The 26,335-nt window shown below is 38.0% G+C and overlaps 1 protein-coding gene across 2 annotated transcripts; it reads left to right on the top strand.

Moving 5' to 3' along the window:
* The first annotated feature begins 250 nt into the window (after positions 1-250).
* LOC120080042 (26S proteasome regulatory subunit RPN13) lies at positions 251-25,957 on the top strand. 2 transcript variants are annotated; one of them, XM_039034582.1, is made up of 15 exons: positions 251-411; positions 652-729; positions 8,823-8,915; positions 17,400-17,459; positions 18,326-18,364; positions 20,726-20,800; positions 20,898-20,964; positions 21,524-21,608; positions 23,372-23,436; positions 23,531-23,554; positions 23,800-23,919; positions 24,008-24,102; positions 24,178-24,255; positions 24,361-24,415; positions 25,685-25,957. In XM_039034582.1, the coding sequence occupies exons 2-15, from the start codon at positions 691-693 to the stop codon at positions 25,816-25,818; spliced, it is 1,029 nt and encodes a 342-aa protein (XP_038890510.1). In that variant the 5' UTR covers positions 251-411; positions 652-690; the 3' UTR covers positions 25,819-25,957. The 2 variants fall into 2 exon arrangements, with proteins under 2 accessions (XP_038890510.1, XP_038890511.1); XM_039034583.1 differs by lacking the exon at positions 23,800-23,919.
* The last annotated feature ends 378 nt before the right edge of the window (positions 25,958-26,335 follow it).

Raw genomic sequence — 26,335 nt, 5'->3', positions numbered from 1 at the left:
GAAACGACCTCTCTAGTACCAATTCGTAAAGTCATCTCTCTAGTTTCCAACGGCCTCTAGGAATTAATTTTTTGAGAGGAAGAACAAACGCAATTGGTGGCCACTGAATCAAATTTTAATTTTAATTTTTGTTTTTAATTGGTGATTTTTGTTTTACTCAAATTAAAATTTAGCTTATTTCATTTTTAGATTAAAATGGGTTTATTTTCCCCTAAAATATTGCTTGCTTTGTCTGTAATTTGTAAATAATAATATATGAAACAGCGCAAGGAATATAGCGGCTTCCGTTCGAGGTTAGTCTCCTCGTATTTGGAACAAAAGGAAAGAAGAGAAGAAAAAGCTCAATCTGCAATTTCAGCGCTTTCCTCTTCGGATTCCCATTTTCCCACAACATTCTGAATCGATTTCTTGGTATACGCCGCTTAATTCATCTCCTTCCACCTTTACGTTTCATTCTTTTCACCTGTTTCCCTTGCTCAATCTTTCATTCCGACCCCTAAAAGGGTTTTCGGTATTCAATTACCTGTCTGAGGTTTAGTTGATTTGATATTTGTACTTCTTTTTTGGGAAACTTTATTGGTTTTGTGTGTTTCTTTAATCGGATTATTTGTTTTGAAGTTTCTTCCCCCTTTTTCTTTTGCTTTGTGGTAGTTCTCTTGCTGTTGGAAGGTGAATTGAATAAGTGAAGATATGGACTCGTCGTCTACAGAGGCCGTTCCGGTAATGCAGGTAAAATGTTTAGGCTTTTCAGTCATTGTATTTTACTGTACATGTACGTATTGCAATCAACGCATGAATTCATTTTGCGGGTCTATACCTTAAGGAGCAGAGGAAGGGAGTCTATCCTGCTGAATATTTAACTTCTACATAAAAAAAAAAAAAACCGTTTGATCATTGGAGTTAATTTTTATCAACTAATTACTTTGATCGAAAATAACTTTATTAAGGAAGATGATAGAACAGAGGCTGCCAAATGTAATTTTGAGAGGGAGATGGAAGATCTGACCGTGCCTATCAGTGTGGAAGAGATTAAGCAAGCTGTTTTTGGGAGCGATAGGTCTAAATCTCCAGGCTTTGATGGTTTCTTTGTGGCCTTTTATCAAGACAGCTGGAATTTTTTAAAAGGGGATTTGGTTAAAGTGTCTCGAGAGTTTTTTGAGAGGGGTATCATGAACAACTTTGTGGTGGAGACTTTTGTTTGCCTTATTTCTAAGAAGGAGAATGTGAATTAAAAAAAACAAAAACAAGAAGGAGAATGCTAATAGGGTTAAGGATTTTAGGCCTATTAGTCTTATCACTAGTGTGTGCAAAATTTTGGCAAAAGTGTTGGCGAACAGGTTGAAAAGAGTGCTTTCGTTTACGATATCGGATTTGCAAGGGGCATTTTTAGAAGGGAGATAGATTTTAGATCAAGCCCTTATTGCCAATGAAGTGATCAAGGATTACAAAGTTAAAGGTGAAGAGGGAGTGATTTTTAAGATTAATTTTGAGAATGCTTACGATCATGTGGATTGGAATTTTCTGGATAAGGCGTTGGATAAGAAGGGGTTTAAATACAAGTGGAGGATGTGGATGTAGGGATGCTTGAAGAATGTGAGTTATTTCTTCCTTATTAATGGAAGCCCTAGGGGTGGGGTGGTGGCCTCGAGAGGTCTTTAGACAGGGAGACCTTCTCTCCCCCCTTTCTTTTCCTTCTGATGGTGGATGTCCTTAGCATAATCATTTTAAAATGTGTTAGATGGTAATATTCTAGAGCCTTTTAGGGTGCAAAAGCAAGGGGTGACTCTTTCCTACCTTCAATTTGTTGACGATACGATGTTTTTTTTGCTCTGATAAAGAGGATTCTTTCTTAACCTTAAATCATATCTTAGACTTCTTTGAAGATATGTTTGGGCCGACTGCTGAGAATTAATAGGAGCAAGTGCCATGTGATAGGTCTCAATTGTGAGGATGAGAAGATTAGGAGGTGGGCGGAGATGGTGGGTTGTGGTATTGGTTGCCTCCCTTCTTCTTACCTTGGTCTTTCTCTGGGTAATCCTAAATCCTTAGCTTTTTGGAATCAGGTGGTGGATAAAGTGAAATGAAGAATTGTCTCCTGGAAGAATGGTTTCCTTTTTAAAGATGGTAGACTTACCTTAATCTTTGAGTGATATTCTGGTGTATTATTTTTCTAGAGCCTTGAGTGAGGTTTGCAAGCTTTTGAAGAGAATGATGTGCAATTTCCTTTGGGAAAGGGAGGAGGAAGGAAAAGGTAAGGGATCATATTTGGTTAGGTGGGAGATCATTGAGACTGATTGAGTTTTTTATTTTATTTTATATTTTAGGGGGAGGGTTTAGAGATCGAGAATTTAAGGTTTCGTAACAGATCTTTGTTAGCCAAGTGGTTGTGCCAGTTCCACTTTGAGCCCAATTACCTTTGGCATTAGATTATTGCTAGTAAATATGGTCCTCATTGTTTTGTGTGGTTGACGAAAGGCGTTAAAGGCACCTACCAAAACTCGTGAAAGGATATTACCAATGAGTCCCTTGTTTTGTTCACCTTGTCCATTGTGTGGTGGAGAAGGGAATGACGTGTTTTTGGGAAGATCGGTGGGTGGGGATAGACTCCTTTGTTCTTTATTTCCTCGTATTTACCATTTGTCTTCCCAAAAAAGTCGTCTTATGTTTGATTTCTTGGTTTGGGATGGGAGCTTTTGTTCATTCATTTTTGGGTTTAGTTGTTCTCTCTCCTATAGGGAAGCGACCAATAGCCTTTCTTTTTGAGGGTCTGGGATTATCGTGCTAGTCGTTTTTTCTTGTTTGTTTGACCCTTCTCCTCTAGATGAGTCGGTCCTTTTAGAGCTTTGGAATATTAAGATCCCGAGAAAAGTGAAGTTTTTTACCTAGCAAGTTTTACATGGTTGCGCTAACCCAATGGATTGACTTGCTAGGAATCTTCCCTTGCTTGTTGGTCCATTTTGTTGTATTTTCTGTTAGAAAGTGGAGGAAGACTTGGATCATAATCTTTGGCGCTATGGATTCGAGAGAGCTGTGTAAATTTTTTCTTTCAAACGTTTGGGTTCTCATTTGCTCAACATAGGGTTACTAGTGACATGATTGGCAAGTTTCTCCTCAATCCACCTTTTCGTGAGAAAGGACACTTCTTATGGATGATTGAGGTGTGTACTGTTCTGATAGACCTCCCATATTTAGAAGGTATGAAAGAAAAGCCAAAAGAAAGAATAAGGAGAGGGGCATAAATGTAACTTGGGAAAAGAATCAAATTAGTTAGAGAGGGGACCACCAAATCTGTAACAAATTCGGTTAGTAGAGGGGAATTCTGTTAGTAGGGAGAGAGGTGACAAATTACTATAAAAATAGGAATGTAGAGGCAGGGGAGGCATCTTTCATTTTCTTAAGAGTTTAAGCTTGTCAAGCTTGTATTCAGGAGGGGGGTCTCGACCTTCCTAGGCTATTTTGAGCCAAAAACAGTAAATATATAATTAAGACTCTACCAATTTGGTATCAGAGCCATCCGGTTCGTGGGAAAAGGGTATGGTGAAGAAGATGGAGGCAAGATTATAAGCTGTGGAGGAACAACTTACCTTACTTCAAGTTGGAATGGAAAACAGTATGGATCAAAGGTTTGGAGAAATACAACAGATCACGGAGAGTATGATGACAGCAAAAATTGAAGCACTGGGGGAGTCGATGGAGCAGAAGATGATCCAGGCATTGGAGGTTTGGTCGAAGAAATCAGAAGCAACCAAGGAGATGGGATCGGAGTCATCAGAAAGGACAGTGACTGATAAGGGCAAGCAACTAGCAAGAGAGGAAAGAAGAGAGGTGCCCTTGTTCGATATGCGATTGAGGAAGCTGGAAATACCGATATTCAAAGGAGAACCAGGTGAGGATCCGATGGGATGGTTTCATAGAGTTGAGAGATGTTTTGTTGTGAATAGGTTATCGGAGAAGGACAAAATCGAGGCTGCAATCTTGTGTTTGGAAGGAGAGGCTTTGGAATGGCATCAATGGGAGGAAGAAAGAACTACGATGGATACATGGGCCAAATTTAAAGAACAACTCTTGCTACGATTCTTACCAGTCAAAGAAGAAGACCGGAGGGCACAGTTTCTCACCATGAAGCAAGACGGTAGTGTGATAGCTTACCGGCAACGATTCGAACAACTCTCAGGGCCATTGAAAGACCTATCTGATGAGACATTAGAAAGCAAGTTCGTTAGTGGGCTGAAGGAAGACATTCAAGTTGAAATGAGGATGTTAAAGTTGATTGGGCTGAAAGAGAAGATGAGAATGGCCCAAATCATAGAAGATATGGAGGAGGCCCGATGAAGGAAATGGAGCAACCCGAATCCGGCAAAGGCAACAAGTTATCTCCAAACTCGGGACCCAACTCGACCACGGGTCAAACCGGCCCCAATTCGAATCAAAACACGCACGCATCTGCCCGGACGATCTCTCTCAACCCGACCCGTCCATCAGATACGTCTTCAAACTCTGTTACTTTAAAGGATGTCAACGGAAAACCGTTCACGGATGGAGCTTTCAAGCATTTATCCGACAGAGATGCAAATCCAAAGGGACAAGGGACTCTGCTATCGTTGTGAGGAAAAGTATACACCAGGGCATCGATGTAAAAAGAAGGAGTTGAGCATTTTGCTTTACCATGATGAGGAGGAAGGGGATGATATTCTGGAAACAGAGGACGAACCAATGGAGGCCGAGATGCCCATGACGACTACCTTAGAATCTATGGTGGTGGAAGATAACGAACAAGAAGCAGCAAAGCTATCCCTAAACTCTCTTGCAGGGATTGATTCACCTCGGACGATTAAAGTCAGGGGAGCCATAGGAGATAGGGACGTGATTGTTCTCATTGACAGTGGTGCTTCACACAACTTTATTGATAACGAACTAGTATCAACCCTGAAACTGCCACAGACACCAATGACGAGTTATGGAATAATGCTGGGGACAGGGGCATCAGTGAGGACAAGGGGCATTTGCAAGGGAGTAATTCTTAACCTTCCAAACTTAACTATTATCAATGACTTCTTTCCTTTGCCCTTGGGTAGTGTTGATGTGGTGTTAGGAGTGCAATGGCTGATGACTTTAGGACGAGTCGAATGCGATTGGGGAACGTCCGAGATGGAATTCCAAGTAGGTGACTGGAGAGTGCACTTGCAAGGGGACCGTAGCTTGATGAAGGCACAAATCTCACTAAAGACAATGATGAAACTGGTAAAAGGAGAGGGCCAAGGTATCCTTCTCGAGCTAAACTCGCTCATGACTTCTAAAAAAGATGGAGGAGCACAGTCAATAGCTGAGCTACAACCGGAAATACAAGAGATTTTAGAGAGACACCAAGCCGTTTTCAGTTCAGTAGAAGGGCTACCACCAATGAGACGTCATGAACACCACATTGAACTCAAGCTAGGGGCAGGGGCAGGGCCAGTGAAAGTTAGGCCGTATAGATACCCACAATTCCAGAAGGATGAAATTGAGAAGCTGGTAGAAGAGATGCTCACTGCCGGAATCATCCAGCCTAGTGTAAGTCCTTTCTCAAGCCCGATGTTATTAATGAAAAAGAAGGATGGTAGCTGGCGGTTTTGTGTCGATTATAGGGCATTAAATCAAGTGACAGTACCAGACAACTTCCCTATTCTAATGGTTAAGGAACTCCTTGATGAATTGGCTGGCGCACGAGTATTCTCGAAGATTGACTTGAAGTCAGGATACCATCAAATCCGAGTGGCTCCTTCAGACGTACACAAAACCGCATTTCGCACTCATGAAGGCCACTACGAGTTCTTAGTCATGCCATTCGATTTGAGAAACGCTCCATCCACATTTCAATCGGTAATGAATGATCTCTTGCCCCCCTACTTAAGAAAATTTGTGTTAGTGTTCTTCGATGATATCTTAATCTATAGCTCTTCTTTATGTGACCATGTGCATCATCTATCCGTGGTGTTACAAGCTTTGGAGGACAACCAATTCGTGGCCAATTTTAATAAGTGCACGTTTGGGGCAAGGCAAATAGATTATCTGGGGCATATCATATCAAAAGAAGGAGTAGCAGCAGACCCTTCAAAGGTGGAAGCTATGCTCCAATGGCCAACACCAACAACAGTCAAGCAACTCAGGGGATTCCTTGGGTTAACAGGCTATTACCGCAAGTTTGTACCTCAATATGGCTTGCTAGCCTTCCTTTTAACACAGCAGCTCAAGAAGGATAGATTACAGTGGAACGAGGACACTCAGGAGGCCTTCGAGGTCTTGAAACAACACATGGCCCAACCACCCACACTCAAGCCCCTTGATTTCAATCAAACATTTATAATTGAAACAGATGCCTTTGGGGTAGGAGTTGGGGCAGTCCTGATGCAAGAAGGAAGGCCGGTGGCATACTTCAGCAAGGCACTCCCACCCACACATCGACTCAAGGCCTGTCTCTTATACACATCTAGATGTGTATAAGAGACAGGGGATATACACTGCAGGGAGAGCTTCTATTGTATAAGCAACGTATTGTACTTCCCCTGCAGTCACCTACTATACACATCTAGATGTGTATAAGAGACAGGGGATATACACTGCAGGGAGAGCTTCTATTGTATAAGCAACGTATTGTACTTCCCCTGCAGTCACCTACAATTCCATTACTTCTACAAGAATTTCACAACAATCCAATTGGGGGGCACAATGGGGTGTACCAACGGTTAAAAAAGGAATTCTTCTGGACAGGAATGAAGGCAAGGGTAAGGGCTTTTGTAGGGGATTGCTGTCTGCCAACAAGCCAAGTATTTGGCCTTAGTCCCTGCTGGACTACTCCAACCTTTGCCAATACCCGAGCTCACTTGGCAAGATATCAGCATGGACTTTGTGGAGGGACTGCCAAAATCCGAGGGATACAACTCAATCTTGGTAGTGGTTGATAGGCTATTCAAATATGCACACTTCATTGCTCTTCACCACCCTTATACAGTAGCGACAGTGGCCACTTTGTTTATGAAGGAGATTGTGCGTTTACATGGAGTGCCTAGAAGCATCATTTCTGACAGAGATAAAGTATTTATTAGCCTATTTTGGGAAGAATTGTTTAAATTGATGGGAACATAACTCAAGAGAAGCTCATCCTATCACCCACAAACAGATGGGCAAACAGAAATTGTCAACAGGGGCTTAGAGACTTATCTAAGGTGCTTTACCATGGAGTCCCTCATAATGGCACAAATGGCTAGCATGGGCTGAATATAATTACAACACATCCTACCACACAGCCATCAAATGCACTCTTTACGAGGTACTGTATGGTAGACCAGCACCTACAATCATCTGCTACACACAAGGGAATGCCACAGTAGGAGAAGTAGATGTCCTACTTAAAAACAAGGACGAGATGCTCAAACAATTGAAAAAAACACTAGAAGCAACACAACAAAGAATGAAGGCCCTAGCAGATTCAAAAAGAAGAGAGGTAAACTTTGAAGTATCGAATTGGGTCTACATCAAGCTCAAGCCTTATCGCCAAGGATCACTACTGGTGCACAAGCACCCAAAACTAGCACCACGCTACATTGGACCCTTTCAGATAATTCAAAAGGTCGGACCTGTGGCATACAAGCTTGATCTACCCCACAATGTCTCCATACATCCAGTAATACACGTCTCACAATTGAGAAGGGCAGAAGGGACCATACTACCACGATTTTCTTCACCAACAGTGGGACCTTTTGGAAAACAACCTAAACCATTATCAGTCTTGGGGGTTAGGAAGATTGGTTCCACAATATCATCACCAAATGATTTTGAAGTGCTCATACAGTGGGAAGATCTACCAATAGAAGATGCAACTTGGGAAGGAGGAGCTCAATTAGCCGAACAATTCCCTGATTTTCACCTTGAGGACAAGGTGGTGCTTTGGGGGAGGGTAATGATAGACCTCCCATATTTAGAAGGTATGAAAGAAAGGCCAAAAGAAAGAATAGGGAGAGGGGCATAAATGTAACTTGGGAAAAGAATCAGATTAGTTAGAGAGGGGACCACCAAATCTATAACAAATTCGGTTAGTAGTGGGGAATTCTGTTAGTAGGGAGAGAGGTGACAAATTACTATAAAAATAGGAATGTAGAGGCAGGGGAGGCATCTTTCATTTTCTTAAGAGTTTAAGCTTGTCAAGCTTGTATTCAAGAGGGGGGTCTCGACCTTCCTAGGCTATTTTGAGCCAAAAACACTAAATATATAATTGAGACTCTACCATGTTTTTTGGGTTCTGTGAGGGGAGTGGAATAATAGGTTGTTTTGGGGTTTGAGAGGCTTTTAGGTTTGGTCTTTTTTTTTTTTTTTTTGGATAAGAAACAATTTCATTGATGTATGAAATATCTAAAGGATGTGCAAAAGATCCCTATGAAAGGGAATACAAAAGGTGGGGCTAATTTGCAACAAGAACTAAGCTATGATCTTTAAGAGTCAGTCTCTTGTTAGATATCATGGTTCTCTTTGGGCGTTGGTTTCAAAAAGTTTTTGTAACCACTCTTCGGGCTCCGATTTGTACAGTTGGAGTCTTTTCTTCTAGAGGGATTTTTTCCTCTTTTGGTGGGCTTGGTTTTGGTATGCCCTTGTATTCTTTCATTTTTATCTCAATGAAAGTTGTTTCTATTGGGGGAAAAAATCAACAAAGAAAGAAAATTATTCACATACCCTTTCTCTTGAAAATCTAATACAATAATTATGGATAGACTAGAAGTATATATTTATATTCTCACTCTTTATTTTGAGCTAACATTTTATTTGTTACAAATTAATTGATCCTGTGGCAGGAAATACTTCTGGAATTTCGTGCCGGAAAAATGTGTTTTGAAGGAAAAAGGGTTGTACCTGATACACGTAAAGGACTTGTTCGTATTGGAAGGGTGAGTTTGATTTTTACATGCTTACATAATCCTATCTTTTTGTTACATGTTAATTGTGGAATTGGTCTCTTTTTAGAGCATTCTACCCTGCGCCATGTACCAATTTTTTGGATTTGGTTTCTTTTTAGGAGATTGTATTCTCAGTTGAAGCCAAACTTATGATAGACAATGGCTTTAGAACCAAATTTTGGGTGGATGTATGGGGTGGTAGTTGGTTGATCTATTTTTGGTGTCTAATTTAATTTTCCTTTTCCCTTTACTCATACACCCCCAATGTCAAGTCTCTTATCTATCATTAAAATCACCTGCCTGCTATGACTAAAGTTTCGAGAACTTTTTGTAACCACTCTTTGGGCTCTGATTTGTGGCTTTCTTTTTATTATTTTTTTGGGTCCTTTTTAGCAATTTCCCAGAATCACTACTGTCTCTATCTTTTCTTAAAATTTAAAATTCTACTTAGGGATGGTTGAGTTGAGTCACTTTGGGAGGATCCTTGGCTTCAATTGGTTACCTTCCTGTGACAATTTCTCCTACTATATGTCCTATCTGGCTATCCCTATCCAAAAATGTTCCCACTTCAATTATTCAGTCAACTGGAAAATCCTTCTCTGATTTGTAGAGTCCTTAATATAGTCATCATTATGTGTGGTCGATCAATCTGATTGTGTAGTTTGTATATTTAGTTGGTTTCCTCCCTCTTCTCATTTCCTTTCTTCTCTGAACTTTGGAAGTTGAATATTCTGAAGAAAATTTGGTTATTTTCATGTCTCCTCGTCTCTTTGGGAGGATCAACGCCCAATATTTTCAATGATTAGAATCACATATTTTGGCTTTTAAGTTTCTTTTTGTGGTTTGTACGGTTAAGAAATTAACAAACTTTTTAAGTTTAGTTGCGTCATAAGTGTGCATCTTAATGAATCTATTTAAGAACCCTTTTTTGTGATAGCCAGTTGGGTCCTTTTCTTTGCCATTCTGTTTTTTGTTCCCTCCATTGGTTGTCCTTTGTCTTTATTTTTTAGATGGAAAAAAAATTTCACTTATAAAATGAAATAAAGAGGTAAAACCCAAGCACCTAAAAGTGAATTACATAAAAGTTCAAGCAGCAATTAAAGTTGAAAGGCTATAGTCAGTACACGGGTGTTTACATGTACACCAATACAATGCATGAAAAAGAATGACGTCCATAAAATAATCAAACAAAGAAGAAATATCCTTGAAAATGTGACCATTTCTCTCTCTCCAAAGAGACAATAAAATAATAAAAAAACTTGGTTGAGAGCAAGCCATAATAATTTATTCGCACTGTTGGTTTGTCCTTTGTCTTTGTTGGCCTTTTTCTATATTAATAAAGCAGTTTTGTCATAAAGAAGAAAGGAAAGGGGGAGGGGAGGGAGAATAAAAAAATGCTCTCCCCTCTCTCCTCCATTTCTTCCTCCCCCCGCGCCCTCCTTTCTGACCACCCCACCGGAGCTCATCATGCCCTCCCTAGCCTTCCTTCCCTCTGTTTGCCTCCCTCACCCTTTCCCATCTGCTCACCCTTTGGCCCCTTCCCTCCTCCTGACCTTCTTACGTACCCTGTTTCTGCCCTGTTTCCAGCCATGGCCTTTAAATCATGCTGCATCCTTGACCACACCTTCCTTACGGGGCAAGAAGGATCGAACTTTCTTTTAAAAGACTTAAAGAAAGGACAGTCCATTCTTCTCTCCTTAACCTTAACTAAATGGCTATTTGAGAGTTTTCGCAGACTTCTATATGGTTCCACCATTGAATTCTTCTTACTAAAGGAAAGAGTTGATCAAAGCTTCATAAGGCTAGCCAAATTTCGTGCAAAGGAGAAATGGTTTGTAGAATGTGCTGTCTGGCCAATCACAGGAGGAAAAAAGAATATCCATGTCCCGTTTTGCCATGAAAAAGCAGGGTGGCAAGATTTCAAGGAAATGATCGAAGGCTGCATCCAAAATTTCAGAGCACCCCCTGATTTCCAGGTTAGTTCTCCTTCACTTTGTCCCTCTCCTAAACAGAGGCCGGTCGGTAGTAACAACCCTGCTCTCCCTTCTTGTGGGAATTCCTCTCCCGAACCTTTAGAAGCCTCTAAACCCCGACTCCCCGTAATTTCTCCCCTTTTACCCTCCCCTGCTCCACCCTTGAAAAAACAGAGTAACCACGCTTTCTGGATGAAGAAGAATGGTGATATTTTGCCTGAAAATTTTAGTAATTTATGGATTATTTCAAGACTTATGGCATCAAACGGGTGGAAGGAAATTGCCATAGAGCTAAGTAAGTGTCTAGGCACCAACGTTGTCATTAATCCTCTGTTTGCAGACAAGGCTCTCATCAAACTCAGCTAAGGAGACCTCACAGAAAAAGTGCCAATTCAGGGCAAATGGATTAAGTACGGCCCCTTTCATCTTCTTCTGGAAAAATGGAACCCTTTTAGTCATGGAAGTCCCTCAGTAATGCAAGGTTATGGGGGATAGATTGCAATCAAAAACCTTCCCCTAGATTTTTGGTGTAGAAGCACTTTCGAGGCAATTGGGGCTTATTTTGGTGGACTAACTGCAATTACATCAGAAACTCTTAATCTCATCAACTGTGTAGAAGCTAAAATTCAAGTCAGGAAAAATTTATGTGGATTCATGCCAGCCACCATTGAAATTAAAGATGAAATTTGTGGAAGTTTTTACTTAAATTTTGGTGATATTACTTGTTGTCATCAGCCTTCAAAACTATCTTCTAAAGTTCTGTTTAAGGACTTCTCCAACCCTAGATTTAGTTCGATTACAAGAAGTCCTGAAGGATGAAGATGCCGCTTCCCAAATTGATTTGATTGATTTATCCAATTGGTCTTTCTTATTGTCAACCAAATCCAAGCCTAAGTTCTCAAGAAGTCCAAGCTCAAGAGCAGAAAAGAAGAAAGAGTTCCACAAGCCACCGACTTCGAATTTCAATAGGGGAGAAGCAGGGGAAGTCGAAAAGTCACCACCTTTGGGGTTAGTCTGTAATAATTCAGAATTTCAAAAGTTCATCCTCAAAAGGAGTTAAACCACCACTTCAAGCCCTGACGAAGGAAATCTGTTAAGGATGGAAGTTGAAAAGTCCCCCTGCCCTGCAGCCGCAGTCCTCCGAGAGGAATTTTTTTAAACTAAAGAAGTCGAAAAGCCCCCCTCTGCCTTGCAGCCGCAGTCCTCCGAGAGGAATTTTTGTAAACTAAAGGAAGTCGAAAAGTCTTCTGACTTAAATGCATCACCAGTTAAGGCACCTAGTGTAAATGCTAAGGCCCCTCGTGTTCCACGGCCCGACTTTAACCCGATTTCTGCCATTAAGAAGAAAGAGAAAGGAGTGCCAATCGACCTCTCCCTTTTTGAATATGAAAAGTCCCTCGTGCCAAAAAGAAAAAAAGAAAGCAAAGTTATTTCTCCCTTGCAGCATGGTGCTCCCTTCAGCCTCTTCCTCTTCTGAGCATGCCTTAACCAAGTCCGAAACCCAAACGACCCTCAAGCCCTCTTCTTCCCCAGTCCCCTGCATCAGCACATCTCCCCTGCCCCTCCTTGCTTTACCAGATCACCCAATTTCTCTGCCATTACTACCCTCAAGCAGCCATAACTCCTCCTCTTACCCTGCCCTTCCCTGTCCCAACAGAGCAGCCTTTTCCTCTGCCTTTGCATCCCTCAAGCCTCTTCCTCCTCCCTTTAGCACTGAACCACCCCATAAACCCTGCAAAGAAAACCATAAGCGGCTGCACAGAGCACGCCATCCCTCTTGCCTCTTCAAGACTTTTCCCAAGCACTTTATCAGAAGAAAGTATATGAAGGAACACCCCAAAAGCCTTGGCTTCACCCTTAATTCAATGTTTGGTCAGCTCCAAGAAGCCAGGATTCCTTCATTTCCAGAACACCCTCTTATTACCAGGTCAGAAAATCAAATTTCTCTCCTCCCATCCAACTCGGCTGGGCCATTCCTGAAAGGAACTCCCAATTTTCCCCCAAAACCTCCAGCAATTATAGAGAAGGATTGCCGTCCTGATTCCCCTTTCAGTATTAGTAGTGAGGAAAATGATTGGTTCAACAATTCAGAGATCAAGAAGAGCCAAATACAGAAGCACCCTTGCTTGTTGACCTAATTACTCTGTTTCAAACAGAGGAGGATTTTATTTCTAAGATAAAAGCCCTTAGCCCGGCCCATCCAGCCCCCCCTTCAACCTCTTCTGACCTCCCAGCACATCTACTGAGCATAGTCACTGATTGTAGCCTAATATTGGACTGAACTTTGGTTGACACTGAACCCTGTTTTCGAAAAAGATGAAGATAGTATCTTGGAATACAAGAGGCCTCAAAGATAGTAATAAAAGATTGACCCTTAAATGATTCTTAAAGAAAATTAACCCCTCAATAGTGCTAATTCAAGAATCCAAAAAAGAAAATTTTGATGCAAGTTTTATTAAATCTATATGGAGTTCTGAAGATGTTGGATGGGAATTTGTTGAATCTTTTGGTGCTTCTGGCGGGTTGTTGACAATATGGGACACAAATTTGATTTCGGTATTAGAAACCCTCAAAGGTGGTTACTCCCTTTCAATAAAATGCACCACTATTTGTAAAAAGACTTGTTGGGTCACTAATGTATATGGGCCAACCGATTACAAAGAAAGAAAATTTGTGTGGGAAGAACTACTTTCCTTGGTAGCTTACTGTGAAGAGGCATGGTGCATGGGTGGTGATTTTAATATCACAAGATGGGCACATGAGAGATTCCCCTTGGGTCGAAGTACTAGAGGTATTAGAACAATATAATTTAGTCTCATTGAGCAAGCAAAACCTCATGGAAATCCGGCAATTGAGTAATGGGAACTCTTTACTTGAGTCAGGAAGGTTCACTGTTCAAGATCCTTACTAGGACCGATTTTTTATATCATAAAAGAATGGGATGCAAGTTATTGATACATTCATAAGAATCCAATAGACAAGCCCGGAAGTTTTTTCATAATCACTACCAATTTTACTAGAAGCCGGTTTCTTTCAGCTGGCTGCGTCCTCACACTTTTACGGTTTTGCAATAGCTGGTTACTCAACATGAAGATATGCACCAAAGTTATAGAGAAAGCATGGTTTGACAGTAAAGTGCATGGATGGGCTGAATTTGTACTAATTCAGAAGCTGAAAGAAGTGAAAACAACAGTAAAAAAGTGGCATCGCAGTAATAAGGAAGAACTAAAACAGAAAGAGGAGAGTCTGCTAGCAGAAATAGAAAAATGGGACACTCTTGCCGAAATTTCCCCCCTTTCCAGCAATGACTGCAGTTTGGTCTTCGTCAAAATCAGAACTCATGGCCTTATATAGGCTGGAAGAAATCAACCTATTGCAGAAAAGTAAGTTAAATTGGCTCAAGCAGGGAGATGAGAATACAAGCTTTTTCCACAGATTCTTAGCAGCAAAAAAGAGGAAAAACTTTATAAATGAGTTAGTTGATGAGCAAGGAGTGCCAACAAAGTCGAGTGCAGAAATTGAAAGCCTAATAATCAATTATTACAGCAGTCTTTTTCTAAAATCCCCAGGGCAGAGACATCTTCCATTAAACCTAGACTAGCCTTGTGTGAATTTAAATCAGAATCTCCTCTTGCAAAATAAATTTTCAGCCACAAAAATCTTCTCAGCCATAAAAACCCTTGGCAAAAGCAAAGCCTCAGACTCCGATGGCTTCACCTCAGAATTCTTGATGAAATTTTGGTCTATTCTAAAGTCAAGCTTCCAAGATACCTTTAATGACTTCCACAAGAATGGTAAGATCAATGCTTGCATAAAGGAGAACTTCATATGCTTAATTCAAAAGAAGAAAGTAGCAATCAAGGTCAATGATTATTGACCCATTAGCTTAACCTCCTTAATATACAAAGTCATTACTAAGGTGCTAGCTGAGAGATTGAAAGGGATTATGCCCAGCATTATTGCTCCCTCCCAATGTGCATTCATAGAAGGAAGACAAATTTTGGATCCCATCCTTATAGCCAATGAAGCTGTTGAAGAGTATAGAGCAAAAAAGAAGAAGGGATGGATCCTTAAACTTGATATGGAGAAAGCATTTGACCGAGTTGATTAGGATTTTCTAGAAAAAGTGCTACGAGCCAAGAATTTCATTCAGAAATGAATAGAATGGATCTTGGGATGTGTCAAAAACCCACTTTACTCGATCTTCGTTAATGGGAGACCAAGGGGAAGAGTGGTTGCTTCAAGAGGGCTAAGGCAAGGTGATCCCCTCTCCCCTTTCCTTTATCTTCTAGTCAGTGAAGTATTGAGTGTTGTAATTTCTAGACTCAACCAATCCGGCATTATTGAAGGTTTTATAGTAGGTAAAAAGCAAGTTCAAGTCTCCATACTCCAATTCGCGGATGATACCTTACTGTTTTGCAAATATGACAGCTCTATGCTTTTAAAACTTAAACATACAGTGGAGCTTTTTGAATGGTGTTTAGGGCAGAAGGTAAATTGGGATAAATCAGTCCTCTATGGCATTAATGTGGACGATAGTGACCTCTATAATACAGCAGCATCTTTGAATTGTTCGGCTGACCATCTTCCTTTTTATTACCTAGGGTTGCCTCTAGGGAGGTTACCCGAAAAGAGCCTCCTTTTGGCAGCCGGTCCTAGACAAAGTACAAGTTAAACTTGACAAATGGAGGAGATTTAATCTATCTAGGGGAGGAAGAGCCACTCTATGCACCTCAGTCCTCTCAAACCTTCCAATTCATTACTTGGCCATCTTCCTTATGTCTGAAGGAGTAGTATCTAAAATGGAAAGGGCTTCTTTTGGGAAGGCAACAAGGGCAGCAAGCAAAATCACTTGGTTAAATGGGAATTGGTTCAAAAACCTATAGCAGATGGTGGTCTAGGCCTTGGTGGTTTCAGATCTATGAACATTGCACTCCTTGTTAAATGGGGATGGAGATTTTTCAATAAGGAAAACTCTCTTTGGGCAAAGTTATTAGAAGTATTCATGTTAAAGATGCATTTGATTGGCATACAGCAGGAAAAGGTGGTAGAAGCTTGAAAAGTCCATGGATTAGCATCTCAAAGACTTGACTTAAGTTGGAATCCTTGGCCACTTTCAAACTTGGTAATGGCAGCCAAATTGCTTTTTGGTTAGACACCTGGGAAGGATCTTCTCCCTTCAGCACCCTTTATCCAAGTTTATTCAGAATCACCATGCTTCCCAATGGCTCAATTGCCGATCATTGGGACAGTAGCATAGCTTCTTGGTCCATCACCTTCCGAAGGTTACTCAAAGATGAAGAAGTGTTGGCCTTCCAAGACTTGTTGGAGAAAATTGTAAGTAGAAGTCCTTCTCACTCTTTTGATAAAAGAGTGTGGTCCATCTCAACCACTGACCTCTACACCGTTAAATCCCTTAAAGTTCACCTAACACCATTCTCCCCTTTGGAAAAGCCCCTCTTCTCAGCTATTTGGAAAACAAAGAGTCCAAGAAGAGTCAACATTCTCATTTGGATTATGCTTTTCGGTCAGCTGAATGTAGCCGAAGTTCTTCAAAGAAAGCAACCAGCATCCTCCCTTTCTCCCTCAATTTGCCCGTTTTGTTTACAACATAATGAGGACTCCCTTCACCTCTTCTTTACATGCCCCTATTTAGATTGGCGTTGGAAGAAACTACTGTGTCTTTTCAACTTTTCATGGATCTTGTGCAATGATTTCAAAAGTAATGTGTTACAACTCCTAGCCGGCCCTATTCTCCACAATTCCACCCGTCTGCTATGGTGTAATGCAATAAAAGCCCTATTGACAAACCTTTGGTTTGAAAGAAATCAAAGGATTTTCCATAACAAAGCTACTAGATGCCAAGACCGTTTTGAAGCCGCTCGCCGTCAAGCCTCATCCTGGTGCATCCTCTCTGATCCCTTCCTTGCCTATAGTCTTTCAGATTTCAACCTCAACTGGGGGGCCTTCATTTTTCCACACCCCCTTCGGACAGCATTAAACACTACCGGATTTCAACACTACTCCCCCCGCCCCTTCTTTTTACATTGAACTTTTTATTTACTTCCATAAGTTTTAGGCCACTGTTTTGGTTCTTTTATTAGATTTTCATTTTCGATTGTACTTTGGTTATTGTCCCCTCATTTTGTAATCTTGTTAATGTCTCTCCCAGTTATGGGTTTGAATTGGAGGTGATGAGGGTGCTAAGGGAGTGTCAACCTAGTTGAGACGTCTGGGTGCACCTCCTGATCCTTTTAGAAGCACTTATATTTCCGTTTTTCTCATTGTATAACTCTCTTGTACTATGAGCCTTAACTCTTCTCTATTTATTAATATAATGAACCCTTTCCTTTCCAAAAAAAAAGGGAGGGGAGATACACTTTCAGAGTTTCTGATTTTTCCTTCAGTCATTTTTAATAAAGTTATTATTTGCCTTACCCTTGTTAATCCTTCATCAAATAAAATTAAATTTTGAACCTTGTTTTTATCTTTTCTATGTCAGGGTGAGGAGGGATTGCTACACATTCAATGGCTTGATCGGACACAAAATGTAATTGAAGATGTATCCTGATCATTATTGTGTCTCAATCGTCAATTCTTTGTGTTTGGCTAATGCATATACCTTTTAAAGATCCTCTGTCAATTATTTCCATTGGTTATTAAAATAATTTAATGTATGGTTCTAACTCTAATATTTGATTCACTTTACTTTTAAAGGCTCGGCCTCATTATAAAAAAGGATAAAAGAACCAAAACGAGCATAGTTCAACTGGTATATGAGCATATTAGTGACCATGAGGTCTGGTCTAAATCCCCCCTATCCCAATTGTACTAAAAGTAAAGAATGTCAAAAGATAAAGGCAAGTTGATCATACAAAAAAAGAGAGGGAGAATTAATTGTATATAGGAAAGTTCACCTACTTTTTTTAGCCCTTATGATGGGATTTTTTCTTTTTCTTCCCCGGTAAAGTTAAATTTATGATCCAATATTATGATTTCTGATATGTTATAGTTGAAATTCAAACGCAATAGAATGACAATGAACTAAGCTGGTCCATTATAGAAAACAAACTCTTGTTAATGGAAGTAGATAATGGCTGTCTCTTTCTGCAAGCAATGAAAATGATTTTAATTTTAATTTCTTAATTTTTTGTTTGTGTCTTTTCATGGAGCGGTTGATACATTCCATTGACAATGGTTTTTGTGTTTACAGCATGGTCTCTCTTTATTAGTATATTCATTAAAGTTTATTTGTCGATGGACAGTATATTCTTTTTCCCAAATGCAAGGATGCCAAAAATTAATAAGATCATATCTATTATGTTTTTGCATTGGAGTCTTTCTATTCCACAGATATGACTTTTTTCTGCTGTTACCATTTTACTGGCTAGATGTTTTTCTTTATTTTCCTTAATACAAGGTATAAAGGATCAGATTATTTTTCCTGATGAAGCAGTTTTTGAGAAGGTGTGTACTACTCTCTCTCTTCTAAAAAAGTACTTATACCGAAGAAATTGGAAGAACTATATTAAGAGGAAAAAGGGAGAACTAAAAGTGCATCCTAACTAAAGAGGCTAAGGGTATCCGATCAAGCGGTAATTGGAAAGGAAGAAAGTTAGCTTACTTTTCTGCAGTTAGATGCTAGAGATACATTAAAACACATGTTTCAATGCCCCCTCTTATGTTTGTGGCAAACAATTCTTGCATCCCTCTAGTCTCTGCAAATTCCTTTGACAATACTGGCATAACGAACTTTGCCTTTCTAATTTAGGGGTAGTTTTAAATCTAGCAATCGGGTCCAAAGAATTTGCGAATGTAGCAAAATTTAGATACAACTATCGGAGTCTATCCATAATATAGTCTATTGCTGATAGAAGTCTGTCAGCTATAGAGTCTATCAATGATAAATTTTTCTATATTTACAATTCTTTAAAAATGTTGTTATACACTTAATTATTATCTTTAAAAGAAAGTATTACCAATTACAATTACCCTATAATTTATGTTGAAAAGTTGTGTTTTTTCAAATTTTTCTCAATGAAAGTTGTTGATTCTATGAAAAAAAGTCAACTAATCTCCCACTTCTATGGTTGCAAGCACTGAACAAAGAGGGGGTCAATATTTTCCTCTTTTATACAACCTGTAATCCCCCGAGTTTAGGAGGGGGACATGAATGAACCGAGATTATATCTGAATGAGAGGGATTCTAAGGATATGAAATTATAGTTAAGAAAGACTTAAAAAAATTGAAAGTCACTACCTATACTAACAAGATGTACCTTCCTTTTCGGTAGCTCAATTGTAGAAACTCCAAAGTTAAGCATGCTTAACTTGGAGCAATCTTATGTTGGGTGACCTCCTGGGAATTTTCCTAGGAAGCATGTGAAAGAGGACAAAACATGTCGAAAGAACCCATGTTGGTTTATGGGGAATAGTCTTCATCCTTTGAAACCACTTAAGGAAAGTAAATGATGACATTGCCAGGTTGCAGGGATTGCAAGTGATGTAGGGGAATGTCGGGGCCATTAGGTGTCGAAACCGGATTTTGAATCCTGGTCTGAATCCTAGGCTGGGGCCGTTACACAAACACACATGCACTGATTGAACAAGGTGGGGTATCTTTGACTTTGAATCTACTTGTTAGTTAGCATTGTGATCTCTGAAGAACACAATGACCTAACAAAGAAATTCAATCTTTTTGGGGGCTTTGGATTTCTAATCTGCAGATTAGCGCAGGGGTAATAAATCGATGCTATGCCCAATACCAAGTTTTTATTAGAAGAATGATTTACGCTAAAACAAACTTGATGCTTCTAACAACCATAATCTCAACTTTCGCATAGTTGGAGTTCTTTTCTTTTGAGGATGCTCACTTGTTTTCTGGGCTTGATTTTTCTTGTATGTCCTTGTATTATTTCATTTTTTCTCAATGAAAATAGTTGTTTTCATTAAAAAGGAAAAAAAAAAAAAGAAAAAAGAAAAAAGAAAAAGGTCATGCCTGGAGTGAAGTAGTCTACCCTTTCCTAGATTATTAGAATCAAGGGCTGCATCTTCGGCTATCGCCTCATTCATATTTATTTAGAAACTCAAAACTCCAAGATTGTGATTATCTTTATTCCAGAGAGCTGAGTCTGAATCGAAGGGCTGTAACCTCATCTATCCTCTCATTCATATTTCTTTAAAAACTCAAAACTCCAAGATTGTGATTATCTCTATTCCAGAGAGCTGAGTCTGAATCGAAGAAGATTTAGTGGATTAGCTACATTTGTGACGATAGTAGAGGGGTTTGTAATTCCTTTTTTGGACTTCAGACTTTGCATGTTCCATTGTACCAATTAATGTTTTGTTAGTTATGTAAAATAGGAAGGGTGCTAGTTCGTGAAATAAAACTCCAGTCATTGAGACTTCTTTCTAACTTTGGTACTCCAACCATTGGCAATGACAGTTTCACATTAGTACTTTCTTTAAGGAATCTCCAATATGAATAAATTTAAATAATTAATCCAGCACTTCTAAGGTATTTCAAGTCATCTTACCATATAAATGTTCACACAACGTTCTTGACGATCATGAAATCAATAAATGAATTTTTCGGGTAAACTGGGCTCTCATTGAACATAACGAAAAAATACACCCAAATAGCACAAGAAAAGGACCGTAACTATAGAAAAATACTCTAATTCAAAAGAATAAAACCTGATTGAAAATTACAAAATGCTCAAGAAACTGACTTGACAAAAGCTCGAGAAACTGACAAGTGATAATTATAAAAATACAAAAATTCTTCGTTTACATTTTCTCATGGTTAAAATTGTTTGTCTGCTTCAGGTTAATCAAGCATCAGGAAGAGTTTACTTATTGAAGTTTAAAACAGATGACAGGAAGTTCTTCTTTTGGATGCAGGTCAGCATCTCTATAATTACTTCTTATAGTTTAAGAGAGTTGATTTATATTCTACTATTTTCACGATTCTGACCAACGTTAGACAAACTGTAACCAGGAGCCCAAAGCTGAAGATGACCAGCAGTTGTGCATCTCTGTTAATGACTACATTAATCGGCCACTGGGTACTTTCTAACTATTTTATTTGTTTATCTGCTGGATGAAGCTTATAGTAATAACTTCCTAAGGAATTATGCTGCGTCAGATGCAGGCTTGATTTGTGGTTTCTGTGACGTGCTTGCCTTACGTGCATACGTTCACACAACACATGCTTATATTAGTGAAATATTTGACTTAAAATTTACTTTTTACAAAGTGTCTTGATCTTTTAACGATTATCATTAATAAATGTGAACCAAAGTAAACATGCTAAATGAAAAAGAAACCGCATAAATATATTGTGGAAATTATCTTTCACTGAAGGTCATCCTCATTGCATATGGAGTGTGAAATATTAATGCTGGCATTAAAATATGATGTAGCAGTTTCATCCATGATGGTACCTAGTGGCATGTGTGCTGGATTATTTTTTTATTATTATTATTATTTTTTTTTATTTTTTTTTTGGGTTGATGATTTGTGCTGGATTTAATTGTTTGGTTTTGACTGCACTAGATCACAAAGGAATTGCTTTATACTTGTTGGCCCACCCCATCACCTTTATTTTTGTTTATATCGTTTCAGAGTTCCTTGAGGAAGAAGAACAACCTGTTGTTTCCACTCCTCTAGAAGTTTCAGAAGGCACAGTTGAAGAAAATATCCCATCGAGGTATCACGAGGACCCACTTCTTTTTTTGGTTTTATTGGACTTTTTTAAAACCCTTTTGACGCTTCAAATGGGTTTTCTTTGGCTGATATTACCTAGCTGCACTTTCAAGTGTAGCACAGTTGAAGAAAAATATCCCATCAAAGTAGAGCAATGACCTGCATTTCACTAATGATGATCCTTTGAGTCTTCAAATGGGTTGGGTGGTACTAGCCCTAGCTGCACCTTCAAATCATTTTTAAACGTTGAAGAAAATCATTTAAAAAATTTGATAGAGGAAGCTTCTCTAAAAACATTTTTCTAATAATGGGAAAGGACTTCCTGATCTCTAGGGTTTCAATTCAAATCTAATCTCAAGTGGGAGTACTCAGGTGGAAAGATTACTTTGTAGAACAAGACTGAGTTTGAGTTTTGAGAATAGTGTTTTTTTGTAAAATATTTTTTAATGAGTACTTTAGGAAGGAAGTATTAATGAAACGAGGATTCAAGTGTTCCTAAAGTTGCTTGATTGTGTAACTAAGGCTTCCTTTGCCAACCATTTGGTTTTTGGTTTTTAGTTTTTGAAAGTTTAGCCTATAAATACCTCTTCCACCTCTAAATTTCTTGCGATATCTACTTTTTACCAATATTTTAAAAAAACTAGCTAAGTTTTGAAAACTAAAAAAGAGTTTTTAAAAAGTAGTTTTTGAAATTTAGAATTTGGCTAAAATTCAACTCTTTTACTCAAGAAAGATGTAAACTATTATAAGAATTTGAGACGATAAGACTTTATTTTCAAACAACAAAAATTAAAAACCAAATGTTTGTTAAACGGGGCTTAAGTAATGTGAATTTTTAAAAAAATTGAAATGTGCTTTTCTACCCATTGAATGCACCTGCCAATGCCATCAATTCATAAACTCATAATTTTCAATGAACATTCTTATTAAAAAAATGTCATTGGTAAGAATACAGATGCACTGAGAAAAATGAAAAAAATATCTGGAAACATTTATCCATTATTACTTTGGTAAAAAAAAATACACAACAAAAAACAAAACAAAATCCAAGAAACATTTATCCATTATTGCTGCATTTTTGTTCAAAAAACAAAGAACTATTAGAAAACAACAATCTCATAGTTTTTCAGAAGATAATTAAGATGACTAATGAGTTTGAACAATATTTCTTCATTAGTTTGGGACTATTTTTTTCATACATAACGTATGTTTGGCTCGACCTGCAGATGTGTACAGTTTTATGATGGAGTTTCTTCTTCTGTCGCCCTTTCATGCTAAGATTCACATTTTTGTGGCTTGTGGGTGTTTGTGCTTTTTCCTGGAGTTTTGGCCTAATAAAACGGTTGTAGTTTTTTTCAAAGGGGTTGTGGAGTCCTGGGAGAAGGTTCGGCCCTTGTTAGGATTAATTGTGCTCTTTAGGTTTTGGTGGTTGAGAAGTTTTCTAAGTATTTCTTAGGTCTCATTGTGTTGGACTATAGCTCCTTTTAGTTTTAGGTGCTGTGGGGCCTTTTATCCCTTTATGGCTTTGTCTTTTTCCTCAATGAAATTTTTGCTTATATATACATATACAGTTGGAGAAATTTGAAACCTATTTTTTAAGCCTCCAAGGGCAAAGGTCTTCGTGTGATTAGAACTTTATGATGTATTGTATGAAGATTTCCCTACTGTTTACTTCGCTGGATATTTTCCCTTGCTGTCTTCCTTTTTCATTTCTTTCCCCATTAGCTAAAACTTTTGGTAATCATTTGTTATGTCATGACATTGAAGCTCCTCACGACAGCCAGTGAAGTTGGAAGACCTTCAAAGAATTTTAAGTAACATTGAACCGTCTGGTACGAGGTTCCCCTCAAACATGTTTTGATTCTCTTTTGTTCCTTTTGATCACTCCAGATTCTAATAATTTTGTGCTGCTTTTGAACTCTGCAGATATTGATGTTGATCCAGATGCAGGTAATAAATTACATATGAAACTTCTTTCACGTTTCTTGCGTCATGTATAAGTAGTAATATTTATCTTGGAGAATTCTTCTTTATGGCAGATTTTATTTTATTTTATTTATTTATTTTTATTTATTTTAATTATAACTATTCAATTAACATTTATCTTTTTTTTAAGATGAGAAAACTATTTCATTAATAAATAAAATTTACAAGACCATAGCTACATAATAATTAATGGAGAAGTTTTTCTATAGGTATAAATCTTAGTATGGTTAAAAAGAAAAAAGAAAATTCTTCTCCTCTCCTGTCAAGTCTCCTGAGTGCAACTAATACCATTCAACTTCAACCAGAGAATCTTGGCCTTACCTTAAAAAGTAGGCGTAATCTTAGTTCTACATTTTTTGTATTCTTCCTTCCCGTACAAATTTATGGTTTTATGCTTACACTTCCTTGATGATGTAGGTTTTGGATTAGGAGATTTATTGAAGCCTGATTTGATAATGCCATTGCTGGAAACGTTACCATTGGAACAGAGTTTAGCTTCGTATTTACCTGAGGTATATTCCAGTTTGGTATTTGATCCCTTGTGATATTTTTATTTATTTCTCATAATAATTGTGCTCTGATTGCAGGGTCCATGGTCTCCAGAGGATATATTGGAGCTGTTACAAAGCCCGCCTTTCCGTCAACAAGTAGATTCGTTTACTTATGTAATAATCTAAGCTCGGGATTTTGGTGTCTTTTATAATGAATAAATTGGCGCTTCAAATTTTCTGATCTGATGTCACCGTCTTTTGGTGTTGATGTTTTCCCAGGTTCTTCGGACTGGACAGATAGATTTGTCTCAGTTTGGGATAGACCCGAGCAAATGTAAGTAGATTTTGCATTTTTCTTTCCTCCTTTTTGCGTGTGTGTATGTGTGTGAAAAGTAAGTAGAGTTTGCTTTGAAGGCCTTTTGGTTTTCCAATAAATGTCATGTTGCTACTTGCTATATCTTGGTGTCCTAAAGGTTCACTCGGTTCTTTTCGGGAAGCTATAGTAATAGTGAACTTGAGCGGTGTTAGTAGGTTGGGAACGTTGGTCCCTTTGGTATACGCAAATGAATGAAATAGATTTATTGAAATTTTTGCTTTTTAAAACTGGTTTTGGATTATCTGATCCGAAGATTAGAAATTTAAATTTTATATTGGAAAAAATATCCTTTTGGTCTCTAAGTCTGGGGATTGGTTACTATTTGGTTCCTAGGTTTCAAAATGTTAAGCTTTTAGTTCAAGTTTTGAGTTTTGTTCATTTTAGTCCATATGTTTCAAAATGTAACAATTTACCCTTGAGATATGAGTTTTGTTTCAATTTGACCCATAAGTTGCAAAATTTACACTTTTAACTTCAAATTTTCATTAGATACTCATTCTCAGTAATTAGTATTAATGTCTGTTAATTAATTTAATAGAATTACAATTATTTTTCGCTACTTCTCATCATTATTAAATTAAATTTAAAATTTGACTTTAGAATTATTTTAAAAAACTACTAGACATTAACGCCAAAGATTGGAAGTGAATATTTAATGAATAATTAAAAGTGTAAAGTATATATTTTGAAACCTAGGGACCAAATTGAAATAAAACTAAAATGTCAAAGGTGAAATTGAAATCAAACTCAAAACTTAAAGACTAAAAGTGTAACATTTTGAAATCTAGGGACCAAAAAGGTATTTCTTTCTCTTTGATATTTGGAAGATGAAGAATTACACAAAACACTTTCATATTATAAACTTGTTTTTGTTAAAGTAAAATAGGTGTAACATGATATATTATAAGTAGATATAGTATTGTAAAATAATAAAGTTAAAGAAAAACATAAAATGTGTGGATAAATTCATCAATAATAATGTAGATTGACCTAAATATTTAGTTGGTAATTCTAATTTTTTATTGTTTCTGAACATATTGATATTGCTAAACGTACTTCGAAACACTTTGTTTGTTGGAGTTCGTCATGGATGGTTGAAGCCTCCCGAGGAATATCGAGTTCATCTCTACAAGATATAGTGTTTACAACCTTGGTTATCAGTCCCATTCATTCTGTTATAAAAAATGTATGGGTGGCATTCAAAGATAATTCTCTGGTTTCTTGCAGACAAATTTACAGTATTGTCTTTTCTCGAGGCCCTTGAGGATTCTGTTTCGAAAACGTCAGGTTCCGAGCTGGGGCAGGATAATGAGGATGTATGTTCTCAATCCTTCAATCGTAGCGACTCGATGGATGAATAATAGTAGGAAAGAGATATTCTGATTCTATGTTTGCTAATCAGTTACCAATCTCATTGTTTTGTTATTGGCAAAGAGAAGTGTTTTGACAGTTTCTGTATTTCTTGTATACCTTAGAGAGGAACTAAAATTGCTCGAGGAACCAAAGTTGAGGATTTTTTTTTTTTTTTTTTTTTTTTTTTTTTTAAATTTTAAATTTAGATTTATCTGGATTCTTTATATTTGATGTGACAATAATCTTAGTTTCATATTATCAATCTCGTTGTAAGTTTTTTTTTTGGAGAATTTAATTGTATATTGACAAAAAAAAAAGTGTAGTTTCATTACTTATTTTCGTTATTGGTCTTTAATTTTGATTTTTCTTTTTTACCATCTGGAGGTTTTAGAAGCGTAAATGAAAATAAGATTAGAAAATTGACTTTCCTAGTTACACTGATAGTAAACTTTTGTCAGAAATGATACATGTAAAACCACGATTAAATTGGTCAATCATAATATAACTGGTTTAGACATGTATCCT

Source organism: Benincasa hispida, chromosome 6 (assembly GCF_009727055.1).
Source record: "Benincasa hispida cultivar B227 chromosome 6, ASM972705v1, whole genome shotgun sequence".
Classification (NCBI taxonomy): Eukaryota; Viridiplantae; Streptophyta; class Magnoliopsida; order Cucurbitales; family Cucurbitaceae; genus Benincasa; species Benincasa hispida.
Note: the sequence above shows the minus strand (reverse complement) of the source record. Positions and strands in the feature narration are given on the sequence as shown.